At 42.1% G+C, this 15,983-nt stretch overlaps 1 protein-coding gene across 1 annotated transcript; it reads left to right on the plus strand.

Moving 5' to 3' along the window:
* The first annotated feature begins 10,875 nt into the window (after positions 1-10,875).
* LOC147607985 (E3 ubiquitin-protein ligase PUB23-like) lies at positions 10,876-11,806 on the plus strand. Its single transcript, XM_086789737.1, has one exon. It carries the CDS (start codon positions 10,959-10,961, stop codon positions 11,586-11,588), a length of 630 nt encoding a protein of 209 aa, XP_086645863.1. The 5' UTR covers positions 10,876-10,958; the 3' UTR covers positions 11,589-11,806.
* Positions 11,807-15,983: the final 4,177 nt, after the last annotated feature.

Raw genomic sequence — 15,983 nt, forward strand, 5'->3', positions numbered from 1 at the left:
ATCTATATGACCCAATTCGGTTTTAATTACAGGATAGCACATATGAAATATCTGAGAAAGGTACAGATGATACCTCTCACCAAAAGTGGGAGTGGATACGTCCTCTACGGCGTAGGGGTCAGTCGTGGTCAATAGGCGAATTAGCCATTCTAATTCCTCAACATTCCCCTCGCTGGCTAGTACATCTATATGACCCAATTCGGTTTTAATTACAGGATAGCACATATGAAATATCTGAGAAAGGTACAGATGATACCTCTCACCAAAGGTGGGAGTGGATGAAGTGTGTGATGCTCGTGCATCTGCCATATCTGCAAACATAGATATAGCATCAGTAGGTTCATGAAGACAGGTCAATCTTGTTTCTAATTGTGTGTGGATAAATCTCCTCTTAATGTGCTCTTGCTCTTTTTACTTTTTTTCTTTTCTTTCCTTTTCTTTTTCTTTTTTATGTATGAAGCTATATATATACATCCCCTCGAATTTGGAAGTTACATGGTCAGGGGAGAAGGTTAGGGGAAGCAATAGAATGTCGAATGTGAGTACAGATACTCCCCCCTTTCTTGGGTAGATCATTTTTTTTGCAATGATATTGTAGCCCCTTGGAACCAATTTATCCAGTGGGTTATAGGTGGTGATGTGGGTAGATAGCTTTTTATGACCCTTGTGGGCCACATCAAGTTGCAGAGATGGTAGTGTATGCTTCCATGAACGAACGAAGGATATGGCTTCTGACGATACATTTACAAGGGGAGACGTAGACTCATTGGTTTCTTGGTGGGTATTGACAAGGGTAGGTGTAGGGCGTGCAAAAATTTCTATATCAACGTGTGAATGGCATGAGGATCTAGAAGCTTCCTGTGACTCCCCCCTTCCTGAGCTAGGTGATATCGATCGATATTGTTTGGGAATCCAAACTAGCTCTGGAAGAAGTGGTGTGGAGTACTCCGTTACCTTTCCCTTATCACGGTCTTGAATTGTCGTTGGGGTGGCAACATTTGGCTTACAATATTTTACAGGCGATGCAGAGGGATTCAGCTTATGTTTAGGGACCCAAATCTGGTCATTCCCTTCGTAGTACCCTTGGGCTGCTAATAATATTTTAGGAATCCAACGTGATGTTACCTTGCCTTTTCTAGGGCGGGTAGCTGCTTTCCTACTTCGAGGCTTTTTGTCTGATTGAGATTGAGTAGTAGAGGTAGGCGTTAACGAAGCTTTTGGGACCCATTTGTATGTACTCTTTAGTAAAGTAAGTGGAGCATTGGGGACCACACTGCCTGTCTCCACTCTTAGCGTTGAAGTATTAGAGGGGTGGCAAACAATCAAAGATGGTGTAGCCACTTGACTTTGTGATTTTTCCTTATTTAGCGTTTTGTCCAGAGTTGATGGCTTAGGTGCGGGAGCCTGAGTGGTTGGAGAGCTGGTTCTTGCGTTGTAACTCGCCTAGTTGCCCAATCAATATTGCACTTGGTGGCTAACATCCATTTGCGCCCTAAGTTTACAGTTTCCTCCATGGTACCAGTAGGCATAACCAAAAAGCTTTGAACCACAATCCCCTTGTCATAGGCAACAGGAGTGTGCAGAATTCCCGTGACATTGGTTTTCTCCTTATTGATACCCTTAACTTGTATGGTACTCTTCGATAAGGGTGGTTTTCCCAATTGTCACACTCCATATGATAGCAAATTGTGTTGAGCTCCAGTATCCAATAATGCATTATATAGCACCTTCCCGTAAGGACTCTTCTGTAGCTCAAATGGGTATCGTAGAGGCGGGTCAGATTCTAGTGAATCCTCCTCTGCCTCCTCAAAAAATGCTTGCGTAATCCCCAAGTTGGCATCTCGTTGCGCCTAACACGCTGCTAACGTTCTTTAGCTTCAACTCTCGCTTGTATCTTCTTAAGCTCAGCCTGTTCTTTAGTTGCCTTCTTCTGATGGATTTCATGATGTAATTCCTCTTGGGTTAGGGGGTCATAGTATCTTTTGAATTTACTCCCATTGAGGAATCCAATGGTTTCAACTCCGTCGAGAGTCTCCACTTGGATGGTACCTTGCGGGGTAATTTCACATACTCTGTACGGTCCCTTTCCAACATATTTTAGCTTCTTCTTTTCGTTACGCACTTCATACATCAGGACTTTATCCCCAACTTTGATGTCCTTGTTTTTCAAGTGGCAATCAAACCATTTCTTCCTTCTATCCTTCTCTACAAGGGCATTGTACACCGCCAATTGTCTTTCTTCGTCTAACCGCTCAAGGATATACAAACGCTCTACTAAGGGATAATGAGAAGCTTGTACAATGGTCGAGCTATCTCAGCGAAGAATAAAATAAACCTTTGATAATAACCAACATGGCCCATAAAGCGTTGGACTCCCTTATAGTTGGTGGGTGGGGGCAATTCGAGAATGACCTTGATTTTACTTCTAAAATTGAGTATAGGTCAAAAAAAGAGAATGTGATCACCAATGTGCTTTTAGCAAGTATCCGTACTTGTGGTAATTGTGATTTAAAATACCTTACCCACTAAAATTAAGAGGAAGATTAGATCAAATAAATTCTTCGCCCGTGTTATCTCCTTTAGTAGGAAAGCAAGAATTCCTAAGAAGTGAAGAAAGTTCAAGGATTTAGGTTAGAGGATGGATGCCTATACTTCAATAATCAGCTATGTGTCTTTGAAGGAGGAGATCTCAAGAGAAGGATGCTCATAGCCCTATAGCAAGACATCCCACCTATGTGAAGACTTTCATGGTTATAAAGAAGATTTTCTATGTGCATGGACTTAAGAAGGGTGTACTATAATATGTTTTAACATTGCTTAGTCTCCAAAGACATTATGGCCAAAATAAGAGTTTCTTTTTGCATAGACTTAAGAAGGGTATACTACAACATGTTTAATAGTGCTTAGTCTCCAAAAACATCATGGAAGAAAAAAATAAAAGAATGCCAAAAAGTTGCACATACTTAAAAGGGTGTACTACAACATGTTCAAACGCAACAAGACAAAGCACCTACAGACGCGCACACAGACGCGTTTACTCAACTAAAAAAGAACTTACGGGCGCGTCTATTTGCACCTCTATTAGTGTGTCTAAAGACCCGCGTCTAAAGGCGTGTTTAAAAGGTAGCAAATAGACGTGCTTATAGATGTGCATATAGACGCGCAAATAGACGGTCAGGGAGAAATTTAAAAAACAGACAAACGCATGCATAGACGCATTTATACACACAATCAGACAGATGCATGAATTGACGCGTTTATAGACGCTCAAATAGACACTTCTTGAACAGACAAACGCCTATATGGACGCGTTTATAGACGCGCTATAGAATATTTTTTAAATTGTGTGTGCTTTAACAGAATGCTGTGTATATTGTGTATGCTATGTAGTTATAGGAATCCCATTCCCACATTGTGTAATTCAATTCTTATAGCCAATCGCATTTTAATTAGCACTCTTATAAGCACGTTTATAGCTGACATTAATTACAATTCCAAATAAAACATTACAACTCCGAAACGTTTAGTTACAAGGCATTAATTGATAGCTCAAAAAGTGCTTGTATGTACATATAGCATGAAGCTAAGCCACGTCCTGTGGCTTCAAGTACCAAAAATAAGAGGAGTGTATATACAAGAGGCACGAAGCCAAGCCAGTGGCTAAGTACAAAAAAGAGTAGCTAGCACTACTCCTCGCTCCCTTCTGTGCTCCCTTCTCTGCCTCCTTCTTCCTCATTTTCTTGTGCAGGGTCCTGTAAACAAGGGACAACATATATCAATGTATGAAAAATCAAATCTTTATTTATAATATTGACATTATTTAATTACTTTCAAATACCTCGGGGGACTCTCCAGTAGCCCGGATATACTGCTCCTCAGCAATCAACCCGTCATTATAGAAGTGCCTCCATGTATCTCCTCTGCGATGGTGGCGGTGGTAGGCTGTCTCGACAGGAGTAGGATGCCTGCCCATGATATCAAGCTGCAAGATGACACAATTTGTGGAGGGGTTAGTACAAAGAAACAACCTCCTAATAAACTACATAAACAATATAATTTGAGATCGATACTTACAAACTGGGCCTTCCATGATTCAACACCCCCTGCTCCAAAATGCACGCTTCCATATTGCTCCATTTGGATCCTTCGTGCCTCCACATGCTTTAGACTGGGTTCCTCCTTCGCTGACTTCATTGATTTCTTCCACTCACGCTTGTGAGCAGTGTGGGGTGGGCCCCCTGGTGGTTGACCTCCCTAGAGCCTGGCAAGCTCCGCTAGTGCATGCCTCTTAAGGGAAGATCTTTTATTGCTAAGTATCGAAACAATCTTTGACTTGGCCCATTTATCTATGAACTGAACATTGGTTGGGTTAGGATACCTAGAGCGAACAGCAGCAGCGAGGGTCTCATCAGCTAACCTCTTTGGTTGATCAAGATTTGAATAAAGCAATCTCTGTAATTGTTAGCAATTACAGAGCGCATGAAGGCCATGATGTCCTTCCCCCGTGCATCCATCAAGATGCCTCCTGTCTGAGTGATGTCATAGTAGATCGTACTATCACCCGAAGGCACGTCTAAATCCAAATCATTCTCATCCCCACCACCACCCCTCCCAAAGCATTGTGCCATGCATCCCCCACCGCTCTCCCTGCTACTACGCCTGCTACTGTGTCATGTTGAGCTAGTACGTGGGCCACCTCTAGCTGCTAGAGAACCAAGTCTCGACTCCGCGGGAGTACGCCGACGGCTCTGCGAGGCAGAAGGGCCTCCTGACGGCATGGGGGAAGGGGCATAGGACGGCATGGGGGAAGGGTCTCAGCTATGTAGCCGGCTGGGCTATGTTGACTCCACTAGGGTAATCTCAAAAGGTGTGGGTTTGGGGTGGTTTGGAGTCTGTAGTGCCGAATCCTAGGGGGTGTTTAGAGTACCCGTCATGTAGCCATATAACTCTGCAGGACTGGGAGGGTGCCCCAAAAGGTTATATAAGTCCCGAAAGATGGTCTCCCGAAGATCAGGTGAGCCTGAAGAGCTTCCTGGCCACATGATGAACTGGAAAAAAGAAAAAAAGAAGATTACTGATGAATTGAGAAGAGAAAAAGAAGAGAAAAAGAGAGAAAAAGAGAGAAGGAAAGAGAGAAGAAAAGGCATGCACAGCGGGGATAAAAGAGAGGAGAAAGGAGAGGAAAAGAGAGGAGAAAAAGAGGGGATAAAAGAGAGAAAAAGAGAGGAGAATAGAGGAAAAAAGAGGGGGATAAAAGAGAGAAAAAGAGAGGAGAATAGAGGAAAAGAGAGGAAAAAAAAAGAGAGAAAGAGAGGAGAATAGAGGAAAAGAGAGGAGAAAAAAAGAGAGAAAAAGAGAGGAGATAAGAGAGAAAAAGAGAGACGAAAAGAGAAGGAAAGAGAGGATAAAAGAGAGAAGGAAACACTACTAGCCATTGGGGACTATAGCGAGGGTGTTAAAAATATACACCGTCGCTTACACGATGACGAATGCGTCGCTTAAGCGATCCAATGTCGCTTAAGCAATGTAAAAAAATTATTTAAAAAAAATGTGTCGCTTATGCGATGCTTTTTTTTTCAATCGCTTATGCGATGCTACTGAACGATGTTTTTTGCGACGCTTGCAGACTGACTAGCATCGCATAAGCGACGTTAATTTTTTTTTAAAAAATCCTCGCTTATGCGATGTTTTTTTTGCTATCGCTTAAGCGACGCTACGCATTTTTATACTCCCACGCTCACCGAGAACCTCATTTCTCTTCGACGGGAGAGCACGGAGAGGTATGTATGTGTGTGTTTGTATGTATGTATGTGTGTGTGAACTGAGAGCGTGCGTCTCTCTCTCTCTTTCTCTCTCTCTCTCTCTCTCTCTCTCTCTCTCTATATATATATATATATATATATATATATATATATAGAGAGAGAGAGAGAGAGAGAGAGAGAGAGAGAGAAAGAAAGAAAGAAAGTTATATTAATGTCCACAAGAGGCCGAATTCGACCTATGGGACAGATCAGGTACATCCATTTACATTCCACTCTGGGTATCGATGCCAACAAAGAGGCATAAAACTGAAAAAAAAAAACTTAAAATGAACTCTTAAGACTCTTAAGAGTTTAAATTACAATGGGTTCTATTGCATCTAGTTCGAAATTGAGGTTCAAAATAAAAATAGCTATATTTCATCCATGGATGGATTTGCTCTTGAGGGGGGTGGGGTACGGAATTCTTTAATGATTGTTTGTCCTCCTCTGTATATTTCCCATTTGCCATTCTTTCTTTCTTCTTTAACTTTATTCAGCTCTGTCGATCTGTTCTTGAGTTGTAGCGGGGTGAGTTCATCATCAGCTATCCATACCTTTGTCCCTTGGAGAGACCTTGCTTGCTTCATCACTGCTATTTTCTCATTGTTATCCATATAGGAGACTTTTTCCTGTGTACCCTTTACTATAATAGAGATAGGGTCTCCTAAGTCCACGAAGGGGACTACTTTGCCCAGTTGTGCTTTAAGTACATCTGTATCTAATGTGTAGTCTTCTTGAAGCTCTTGAGCTATGTCTGCCCTATCCCAGCCTTGAGGAAGACCACTGACTGTGATTACCTTTTTGTTACTTTCCATTCGTTCCTTTTCTTTGACCGCCGCTGATATGACTTCTTTAACAAAATCTTGTGAGTTAACTGAATTTACCTTTGAAACATGGTTTGTCGTTTCTGTTTGTAGTGTTGTAGGTATGGGTCCTTCTCGTACTTTCTCTTGCTTCGTCTTCATGGCTTGTACTTGCACTTTCAGTTCGTTGATTTGTTCATCTTTCTTGATAGTCTCGTGTTTTAGTGCTGCTAATTCTCCCTGGAGTTTCTTCAGTTCTTGCATGAGGTAGGCTTCCCATGGTGTCGGCTTGCTCACGGGTGGAGGAATGGGTGGTAATCGTGAAGCAGTGACTGAGGCAAAAGACTTCTTACTTTCCATGTGTTGCTGCTGATAAAGGAGAGGGCTGTTGACGCACGCTCTCTCTCTCTCTCTCTCTATATATATATATATATAGAGGGGGAGAGAGAGAGAGAGAGAGAGAGAGAGTGTTCGTATATATATATATATATATATATATAGAGAGAGAGAGAGAGAGAGAAAGACAGAAGAAAGAAAGAAAACTATATTAATGTCCTTTAGAGGCCACATCTGACCTATAGGACTAATCAGATACATCCATGTGATTACATTCCACTTCGGGGGCAACCAAATGAAAATAGAGATAAAACTAAAAATAGTTTAAATTCCCTACATGACCATAGGAGAATCCTAGATAACATGAAGGATTTCTCTAGGAGCAGCTACTCTTCATTACTACCATGTTTGGTTGTCCTGAAATCTGCAAAATAACAGCTCTACCTCTACGGTAGACTGCCCATTTTTCTTGTTTCCTTGCTTCGTATACTTTATTGAGTTCTTGTTTCCTGTTTTTTAGTTGTGTGGTTGTGAGTTCATCCGCCATCCACACCTTTGTTCCCTTAAGTAACCTTTGATTTTGTCTTTCATATCTGCGTACCTCAAAACCACATGTTTTCCTTTTTGATTTCCACTGAGGGATCTCCAATGTCGATGAAAGGGATAGCTCTGCACAGCTTTCTTTGTAGAATCTCGCATTCCGGGACATGCGTATCATTCACAATCTCCTCGTCCTCCAATACCTCCACCTCTTCCTAACCCTCTGACAAACCACCCACCCTAATTTCTTTTGCAATCCATTGCTGCTCGTTCTCTTCATTAATCTGTGATATTACTTCTGTAATGAGAATTTCTTTAGGCTGTGGATCAAGTAAATTTACCTGTGTGATTTCCTCCCTGTTTTCTTTTTCGTGGTGTTGTTCTGTTTCTCAAGGGTTGAAAGATGTTGTTTTGTCTGATGTAGTTCATTTTGCAAGGCTGAATTTGTTTGTTGAAGATGTTGAATCATGCTCAGGAGGTACCACTCCCATGGTGATGGTTTTTCATTGGGTTTTTTAGGAGGGGAGATAAGGGTTTCGGAGAAGGTTTTCTTGCTGGCCATGTCAAACTGCTAGACTGTTTGAGAGGTTGCTCTTCACGAACCGCCCCCCCATGAGGTGCAAGCCCTTACTTGCTTGGAGGTGGGTTACAACCCTACCCTACAACTAAGGTGCGCAGGTGGGCAATAGGTGCACAGGTGCGTATGTGAGTAGCAGGAGAGATTGGCAATGGGAAAAAGAGAGAGAGAGAGCGAGAGTTATGTTGCTGCCTTGGGGGCCTGACCAGGGGCGGGTGGAAAAGTGGAGCGGAACTAGCAGCAGCAGCAAAGAGTGCGGGCTGATAGTATGCTGTTGTGGTTTGCCGATGTATGTATGTATTGATCTAGGCAATCAGCCATAGCCTGTATTTTCCTGTGCATTCCATAGCCTGCAGGTGAGCTTGTTTTTGACTGCATGATTTCGCATCATGCGACTTGACCTGTATCTCTTTGTGTTGGGTTTTCTATTGGGTTTACATGAGCTGGTACCGTCCATGGGTAAAACGATTGACTGCTTTGATCAATTTGATGCTCCCACATTAGTAACCATTGCATGGGTGTAGTGGGGACTGTGTTGAGTTCCATGAAATCCCCATACTCACCAAAAATGAAACATACAAAAGTATTCCAATGTTCTCGTTAATTGTGCTCGTCCTCTACGTTAATCATGCCATTGTTTGAGACGATCCAATGCAACATTCTAGAACGCTAAACTTGATGGCACCCAAGCTGAGTTGTGTTGTGTGTCACGACCCCCTGTGTTTTTCTCTGGACAGTATGCAGGTGTGCACGAGGACATGGTGGACAGTGTGAATGGCATAAGATTGGAGTTAAAAGGAAGCCCATGTGTGGACAACCCCAAGTGTGAAGGGGGAAAAGAGACTTTAATTTAAAAAGGTTTTATAACCTTTGGTGGGCAAAAATTAAAGTTATAAAGGTTTTAAAACCTTGGGTGGCCCAAAAGCTATTTTGGCAGGCTACTCCACTTTTGGAGGATGTGTTTTTTTTTTCTTTCTCATGCTTTTGGGAGAGGCCTACTTAATTTGGAGTGTGCGCTTTTCACTTGGAGAAGGCTGCTGCGCAGGGGCTGAACTGTGTGTGGGTCTCTCCCTCTCTTTGGTGAAAAGGTGCGCAGGGCTGCAGGACAGGAGATGGACGGAGAACTGCAGGTGTGCTTCAGGGTTGCAGCAGAGGAGGGTGTGCATTTTCTCTCTCTGGAAAGTGGCAGCGCTGCAGTACATATAGGGCCGACTGAACCTCTCTCTCTCTCTGGTGGCGACTGTCAGCTTGGATTGCATGTGACTGGACTACACGACGTGGACTGAACAAAGAGTCGAAAATCACGTTGTCGGGCTGCTTGCAGGTGGCGCACAGAAGCTGAACTACACGTGGGGGTTCTCCCCTACTTGCTACTAGTTGGGTTGAGTGCTGAAGGGGTACCATGCTTATGGAGGGCACCACTACGTTTTGGGGCCAATCGGTGTCCGTGTACTGTTTGCAGGAGCACTCTAGCTCCCCCTTTTTGTTTTCCTTTTCTAGGTCCTCAATGGCGTTGAAGTGTTTTATGTGCGAGTGTTTGTTTCACTGCCCGTCAGGCCGGTTTCAAGGTTCCGTTGGCGGGTCATCGTCGACTTTCTCAAGTGGGCGAGCCTAGGGTTGCTTTGGTTGGGACATCGTCGACTTTCTCAAGTGGCAAGCCCAAGGTTGCTTTGGTTGGGACATCGTCGACTTTCTCAAGGAGGCGAGCCCGTGGTTGTCACATCAAAAGCTTCAACATGAGGAAAGTGAAAAGGAAAAGCAGGAGAGACAGTGCAAGGTTGTGTGTCTTTGCCTATATGAGGTGAAGAGCAAGAGCTGAAGATGAAGCTCAGGAGAAAAGACACCAAGGACAAGAAGTAGTCAGTTAGAAGAACAAGAAGCAGTTGAAGTGTTATGGTGCAAAACATTCGATAGTTTGTCACCGGTCGTATCTTCATAGAGGCTTCATGGGTTCGGAAGACATTTTCTTTCTATGTTTAGCAGTGGTGATCTACTATGCTTGATCGAGGACTTGTGCTTACCACTTGGGTGGAGTGCAAGCAGGTTTTGGGTGCCTGAGGATGTATCAGATGAGGCTCAGACGGAAGTGAAGGAACTTGACGAGGTTCTTATTCTCGAGCAGATACTAGCACATAAGGAAAGAAAGGTACAAGGTAAAGTTTCCCGTCGCTATCTTGTGAAGTTCAAGAGCTATTCAACTGATGGATGCGAGGTGGATGGAGGAGGTTCACTGATGGATGCGAGGTGGATGGAGGAGGTTCACTGATGGATGCGAGGTGGATGGAGGAGGGTGACTTAGCAGATTCACCTCAGGATTTGCAGCTTTATCTTGATGCCTTTGAGTTGGAGTCGACTCTTGTTACTGCTCATTCAGGTTCAGTCTGGAGCATTGCCTGATGCTCAAGAGGGGGTAGACCAAATGGATGAGCAGATATGTATTTAGTTGAGTTGGATAGGGAGCATGATGTCGTAAGAGAGCATGAACACTCAACTAAAACGTCGTGTCGGCCGGCAGGCAGCAGCCGAGAGGCGGAAGTTGCGATACGTAGGGTGTTTTGTAACAGAGCATGATGTCGTAGAGAGGTTTGAACCCAGTGGTGGCACTTTGAATTTTCTCTCTTTTTTTCAAAATAAAAAAAACGTGCATCCTTAAGATTCAAGCCAACTAATTGACGTGATGGTGGGTAAACGGAAGTTGGAATTTGAGGGGGACCGTGTGGATTAGAATTCTAATGTGCGACCGTGTCAAGCACACGTTTCGTCCACGCACAAGCTTGCCTCATATAATGTGGCCGCTCTCTTTCATCCCAAGCGCCTCTCCTTTGCCTCCAATCACTGCGGCCTTGTTGTCGTGCTCTACAAGCTCCGACATACAAACACAAGCTTCATTGTACCCTGCATATGTCTTTGCTTGCAGTATCCGCATCCAGCAAACACCTGCTTCATGCACGGGGAAGTGATCTCCATACACGATTTGCTTCGACCGCATTGCCAGAAGTTGGGGCTTTCCCCGGCGTTGTAGAAGATCTTGTGGAACTCCTCAACGGTCAAAATCTCTCGATCTTGAGATTGAACGGCCGACAGTGCGTCTTGGACGCGCTCTGCAGCCTGTGTGCTACAAAAAACGGAGCTGAGCGTTGTGTGGCCGCCGGGGGCGTCGTTGTCGCCTTAGATATCCTCACCGTCGACGCGTGCCAAGAGCAGGTGTCCACGGAAGAATGCGAGAAGGCGCTGTTGCTGCTATACCTCCTTACTTCTTCTTGTGACGACGGGCGCGCCGCCTCTCTTCGACACTCAGCCGCTATCATTGCGGCGCTTGGCAAGAGGCTCCTCCGCGTGTCAGAATCCGCAACCGCCTCCGCTGTCGCCGTCCTCTACACGCTCTGCCGCCATCCCGACGCCGTATTCTTCCGAAAGGCACTGTCGGAGACGGCGATTCCCGGCAAACTCGTGCTGGTGCTGCAGGTGGACTCCAAAGACTCCACCAAACGAAGAGCCGGAAGGCTCCTGCGTTTAATCGGAGATCAATAAGAATACTTTTTACGTTAAAAACATTCCAAAAGATATATATAACATCCAAAAATGCACCACCATTGTATAAACATGGTACCTACTACAATCCCAAAAAAAATTTGTTTTTTTTTTCAAAGCACACAACATAGCAAATATGCATCCATACATCACCTTTGTGTCATACGTTCCAGAACACATTTCGAACACGTTCCAAGAAATCACCAGGATGTTTGAAACCAAGTGTTAGGATGGTCAAACTCGCTCTATATTCATTCATTTGATTTACAATGTCTTAACACAACACGAGCATCCATTATCGTAGATCCCTTCCTGATCACTCAAGTGGCACCCTACAAGGTACACTTTGGAATGTAAAGGATTTAGGAACTTAACACTCTGTTCCACATGCATTATCCGGCTCCGCGACCAACTCCTTTACCAACTTTGATGGTGCTTTAATTTCAGAGATAATACTTCTTACAAATGCAACCATCATATCCACTACAACCATCCAACTTTACCTTTCTTTATGCAAGTAATGTATCTTATCTTGAACTTCTAGAGGATATAGTTAGTTCCATCCAACTTCCCATCATTGAATGATGGTGGTTGAGCCCTTGCAATTGGTTGTTCCATTTCTCCAAATTTTTTCCCAAAGAAGTACTTTCCCCCAAGATTTGTCTAGGGCTTTATCTCTAATACCATGTAAGAAAATACACTTTAAAAATTTGATGCAAGAGAGATGGAGAATAATACCAAACGGCCATTCATAAATCAAATTTACAAATGGTTAATGGTGTGTCTACACCACCCTTACACTCTGGTGCAAGGAGCTTTTATGGAAATCTAGGTAGACTCTTGAGATAGAGGATACCATGCACATATAAGTGTACACAATGTAATGGAGATAGATCTAAACTCAATGAACTTGATAAATCTTATGAGTGACTATCGATAGCTATATTGTAGGCTAATGTCATTATGTAGACATAGTCGTATCATAGGCCAATGTTGGCCACCCTACAATTGGTCTTACAATTGGCCTCTATATATAGTACCCAAGGTTAGTTGTATCATGGGCCATAAATGGATGCAACCGGCCACATCACCAAAAAATGGAACCATATTAGACTATGATAGAGACCTACAGTCCTCATTAGTGTGAAACTTGTAGGCCCATTTGAGGTTATCTCGGTGCATTTTTAGGCCCCACAATCCAAGCCCAGGTGCCTCGAGAAGGTCTCCTTGTACCTAAGATTACGGCCAATCGGCCTGCACCTAACATGGATGCTATTTGGCATGGTGATAAGTTTACATAAGCCGACCACACATGGCCAAAATCCATTACCCCAACACAATTAATCCTTTTCATATAGGGGACCTTACATAATAGAGCAACTTGTCACACCTGCACAACGCCAAATAATGAGGGTAGAGCATTAATTTCTAACACACCTTCTAATGATGCATAGATTGTGATGTTTTAATAGTTTTTCAATAAGTGTTGCATAACAACAACCCTAGCAATTTAAAAAAAAAGAAAACTTATGGCATTGCTACATGTTACATTGCATAGTAATGTTAGTAGTAGCAGCATAAAAGCCTTGTATTCTCAATTTCACAAAAATGTGGTTTGTTTCCAAAAACAAAGGGTTTTCTCTTTTATGTTCCCCCTTGCCTTCTTGCCTTTTTCCCCTCCTTCATACCTCCTCTTTCTTATATCTGCCTTCTACCTACTCTTTTTTCCTTTGCATCCTCCCTTCTCCTTGGCTCTTACTTGCAAGAATGGAGGGGATTAGAGACCTCATGATCATTATTATCAAGTCGATCCTATAGTCTTGAATTGATATTAATGCTAAGCGAGGTGGATGAGACCTTGGCCGAGCTTGAAGACCTACCAATAATGACTTGTAAGGGATGATCTATTCATTGCGTGAATCATTGATGGTAACCCATTTGAGGCATCCTAGCAAGGGTCCAATATGACATTTGTAGCTCACAAGAGCCACCCATCATCACACAAAAGACTTCTATCACCATACATGAGGTCTCTGTTTTAATGCTTTATTTCTTTCTTTCTTTTCTCTTTCAATCAAAAACTTATGAAACACTTGCTATGCTATTGCAAACCACTCACATTAAACATACATAATAACCGAATCATCTATCAAATGATCTTAATGATAGACATTTATCAAATGATAGTGATGATAGACATTTATTAAATGATGGTAATGATAGGCATCTATGTGTTATGAAAAACACATAAAATGTAACCAAAATAGTAAGAGAAATATTCTCATATAATTTAAAATGGGGTGATGGTGTAATGTATGCTTTAAAATATAAAGATGATTTAAAAAAGAAGGAACTACGGAGAGCTCCATGCTCTCAGGGATTACACATCTTATGCAATTAGCAATCTCTATGCATTCATTAAAGTATAGCGTTTTTGAAATTAAAATATCGGGGGTTTTCACAATACTCAGTAGCAATATATCGCTGCTCCGTAGCACTTTTTCACTACTGGGCAGTACTCAGTAGCAATATATCGCTGCTCAATAGTGCAATATTGCCGCCCAACAGCGTTTTTCGCTGTTGAGCGTTTCTTTTTCCATTGCACGTAGTTTTATCTGTTTTGAATACAATAAACTTGTATTCTAAGTTTTTTTGTAGGTTTTTTCCTTGTCTCTCACTTCTACCTCTCCTACCCTATCCTCCTCAAGCTCAAGCAAGGTATGTCTATTGTTTTCCTTCATTTCCTATGCAAACAAGCTTTCCATTAAAGCTTTCTTGTGAGTATTTCCCTTCTCTTTCTTTTCTTTGATGTTTTTCCATTCTTCTTTTTTCCTTGTCATTAAAGCTTGACCCTAACCCTAGCTTCTACATAAAAACCCTAATAAAGAGATTTGATGGAGAGCTCTCCATCAAATCTCTCTATTATGTTTTCTATTTAGAAGCTAGGGTTAGGGTTAAGCTATAATGAGAAGGGAAAAAGAAAGATTCAATAAGTAAGGCCAAAATCTTTCATTAAGATTTCTATTAAGATTAGGGTTTTGTATATGCTTTCTATTAGGGTTAATATTAGGTTTACTAATACTTCTTTTCTTTATTTGGTTTGATTTTATAGGTTATTCTTTTCTTTATTTGGTTTGATTTTATAGGTTATTCACACATACAAGCCCCATAAGGTAAGAGACCTCTCCCTTTTATGTTTCCTCTCTTATGCTTTTACATGTTTTATAAGGTTTGTAAGTTTTAGGATTTGTTATTTTTTCTCCCCTACATGGATAGCATAGCTCCTCTGTAGAGGTGGCCATATGCCTTAGCCTCATGTATGAGGCTAGTGCATAAAGCTTATGCGCATTAGCCTCATACATAAAGGTAGTGCATAAACCTCATGCATAAGACTTGTGCATTACCAAATGTATAAGCCTCATGCATGAGGCTTATACATAAGGTTTATGCATGAGACTTTTGCATAAAGCCTCATACATAAGCCTCATGTATAAAGCTTATGCATAAGCCTCAGACATAAGGGTAGTGCATAAACCTCATGCATAAGACTTATGTATTACCAAATGTATAAGCCTCATGCATGAGGCTTATACATAAGGTTTATGTATGAGACTTTTGCATAAAGCCTCATGTATAAAGCTTATGCATTAGGGATAAGCCTCTATGTATAGCCTTATACATAGAGCTTATGCATGAGGCTTATGTATTAGCCGTATGCATAGGCATCATGTATAAGTCCATATGTATAAATCCATATGCATAAGTCATGCTCTTTCATCTTGAGTGCATCATATGGCCCAGCTTTCAAATTGTTGGGTTTAATGGCTTGTTCTTCGCTTCAGACTTAGAGACTCTTAGCTTGGTCTTCTTGTTTTGTGAACGACTCAATGGATATGTTTCTAGATTTTCTCAAGAGATCTTTCTTTGTCTTTACATAAACGTGCTCATTTTGCGCATGCCCATTTTGTCGTGTTCCATTAGAGGTTACATCTTTTTCTGACTTATGGTCGAGATTTTTCTTGTTCATATGGGTAACATTTATAAAGGTTACATCCATTTTAGATGAAGAGTCCGGGCAGTGTATCGAGTCACATATTAATCTTGAGAGTCGTACCCTCTCCACATAGATGTGGATGAAGTTGACTTTGATGAAGCACTTTTCAATGAAGCATTAAATGATAGAGCTAATAGAATATGCTAAAATGAAGCCCATGATGTAGGCAATGACTAAAGTACACATATGGCACTCTTAATAAAAACACAAGACATTTGTTTATAATAGCCCATGTGACCACACCCTTGTGCAACACGTTCTAAATACACCAATGTCTACAAAGGACAGGGTTATGTTCTTCCCTCCACCTTTCGACGAGTGGAGCCTCAGAGGTATGCCTT

The sequence above is a fragment of the Cibotium barometz genome, chromosome 54 (genome assembly GCF_041138505.1).
Source record: "Cibotium barometz isolate CiBa-2024 chromosome 54, ASM4113850v1, whole genome shotgun sequence".
NCBI lineage: Eukaryota > Viridiplantae > Streptophyta > Polypodiopsida > Cyatheales > Cibotiaceae > Cibotium > Cibotium barometz.

Bases quoted from the DNA above. Each gene is read 5' to 3' on its own strand.
- LOC147607985 (XM_086789737.1), top strand. From the start codon at position 10,959: ATGTCTTTGCTTGCAGTATCCGCATCCAGCAAACACCTGCTTCATGCA.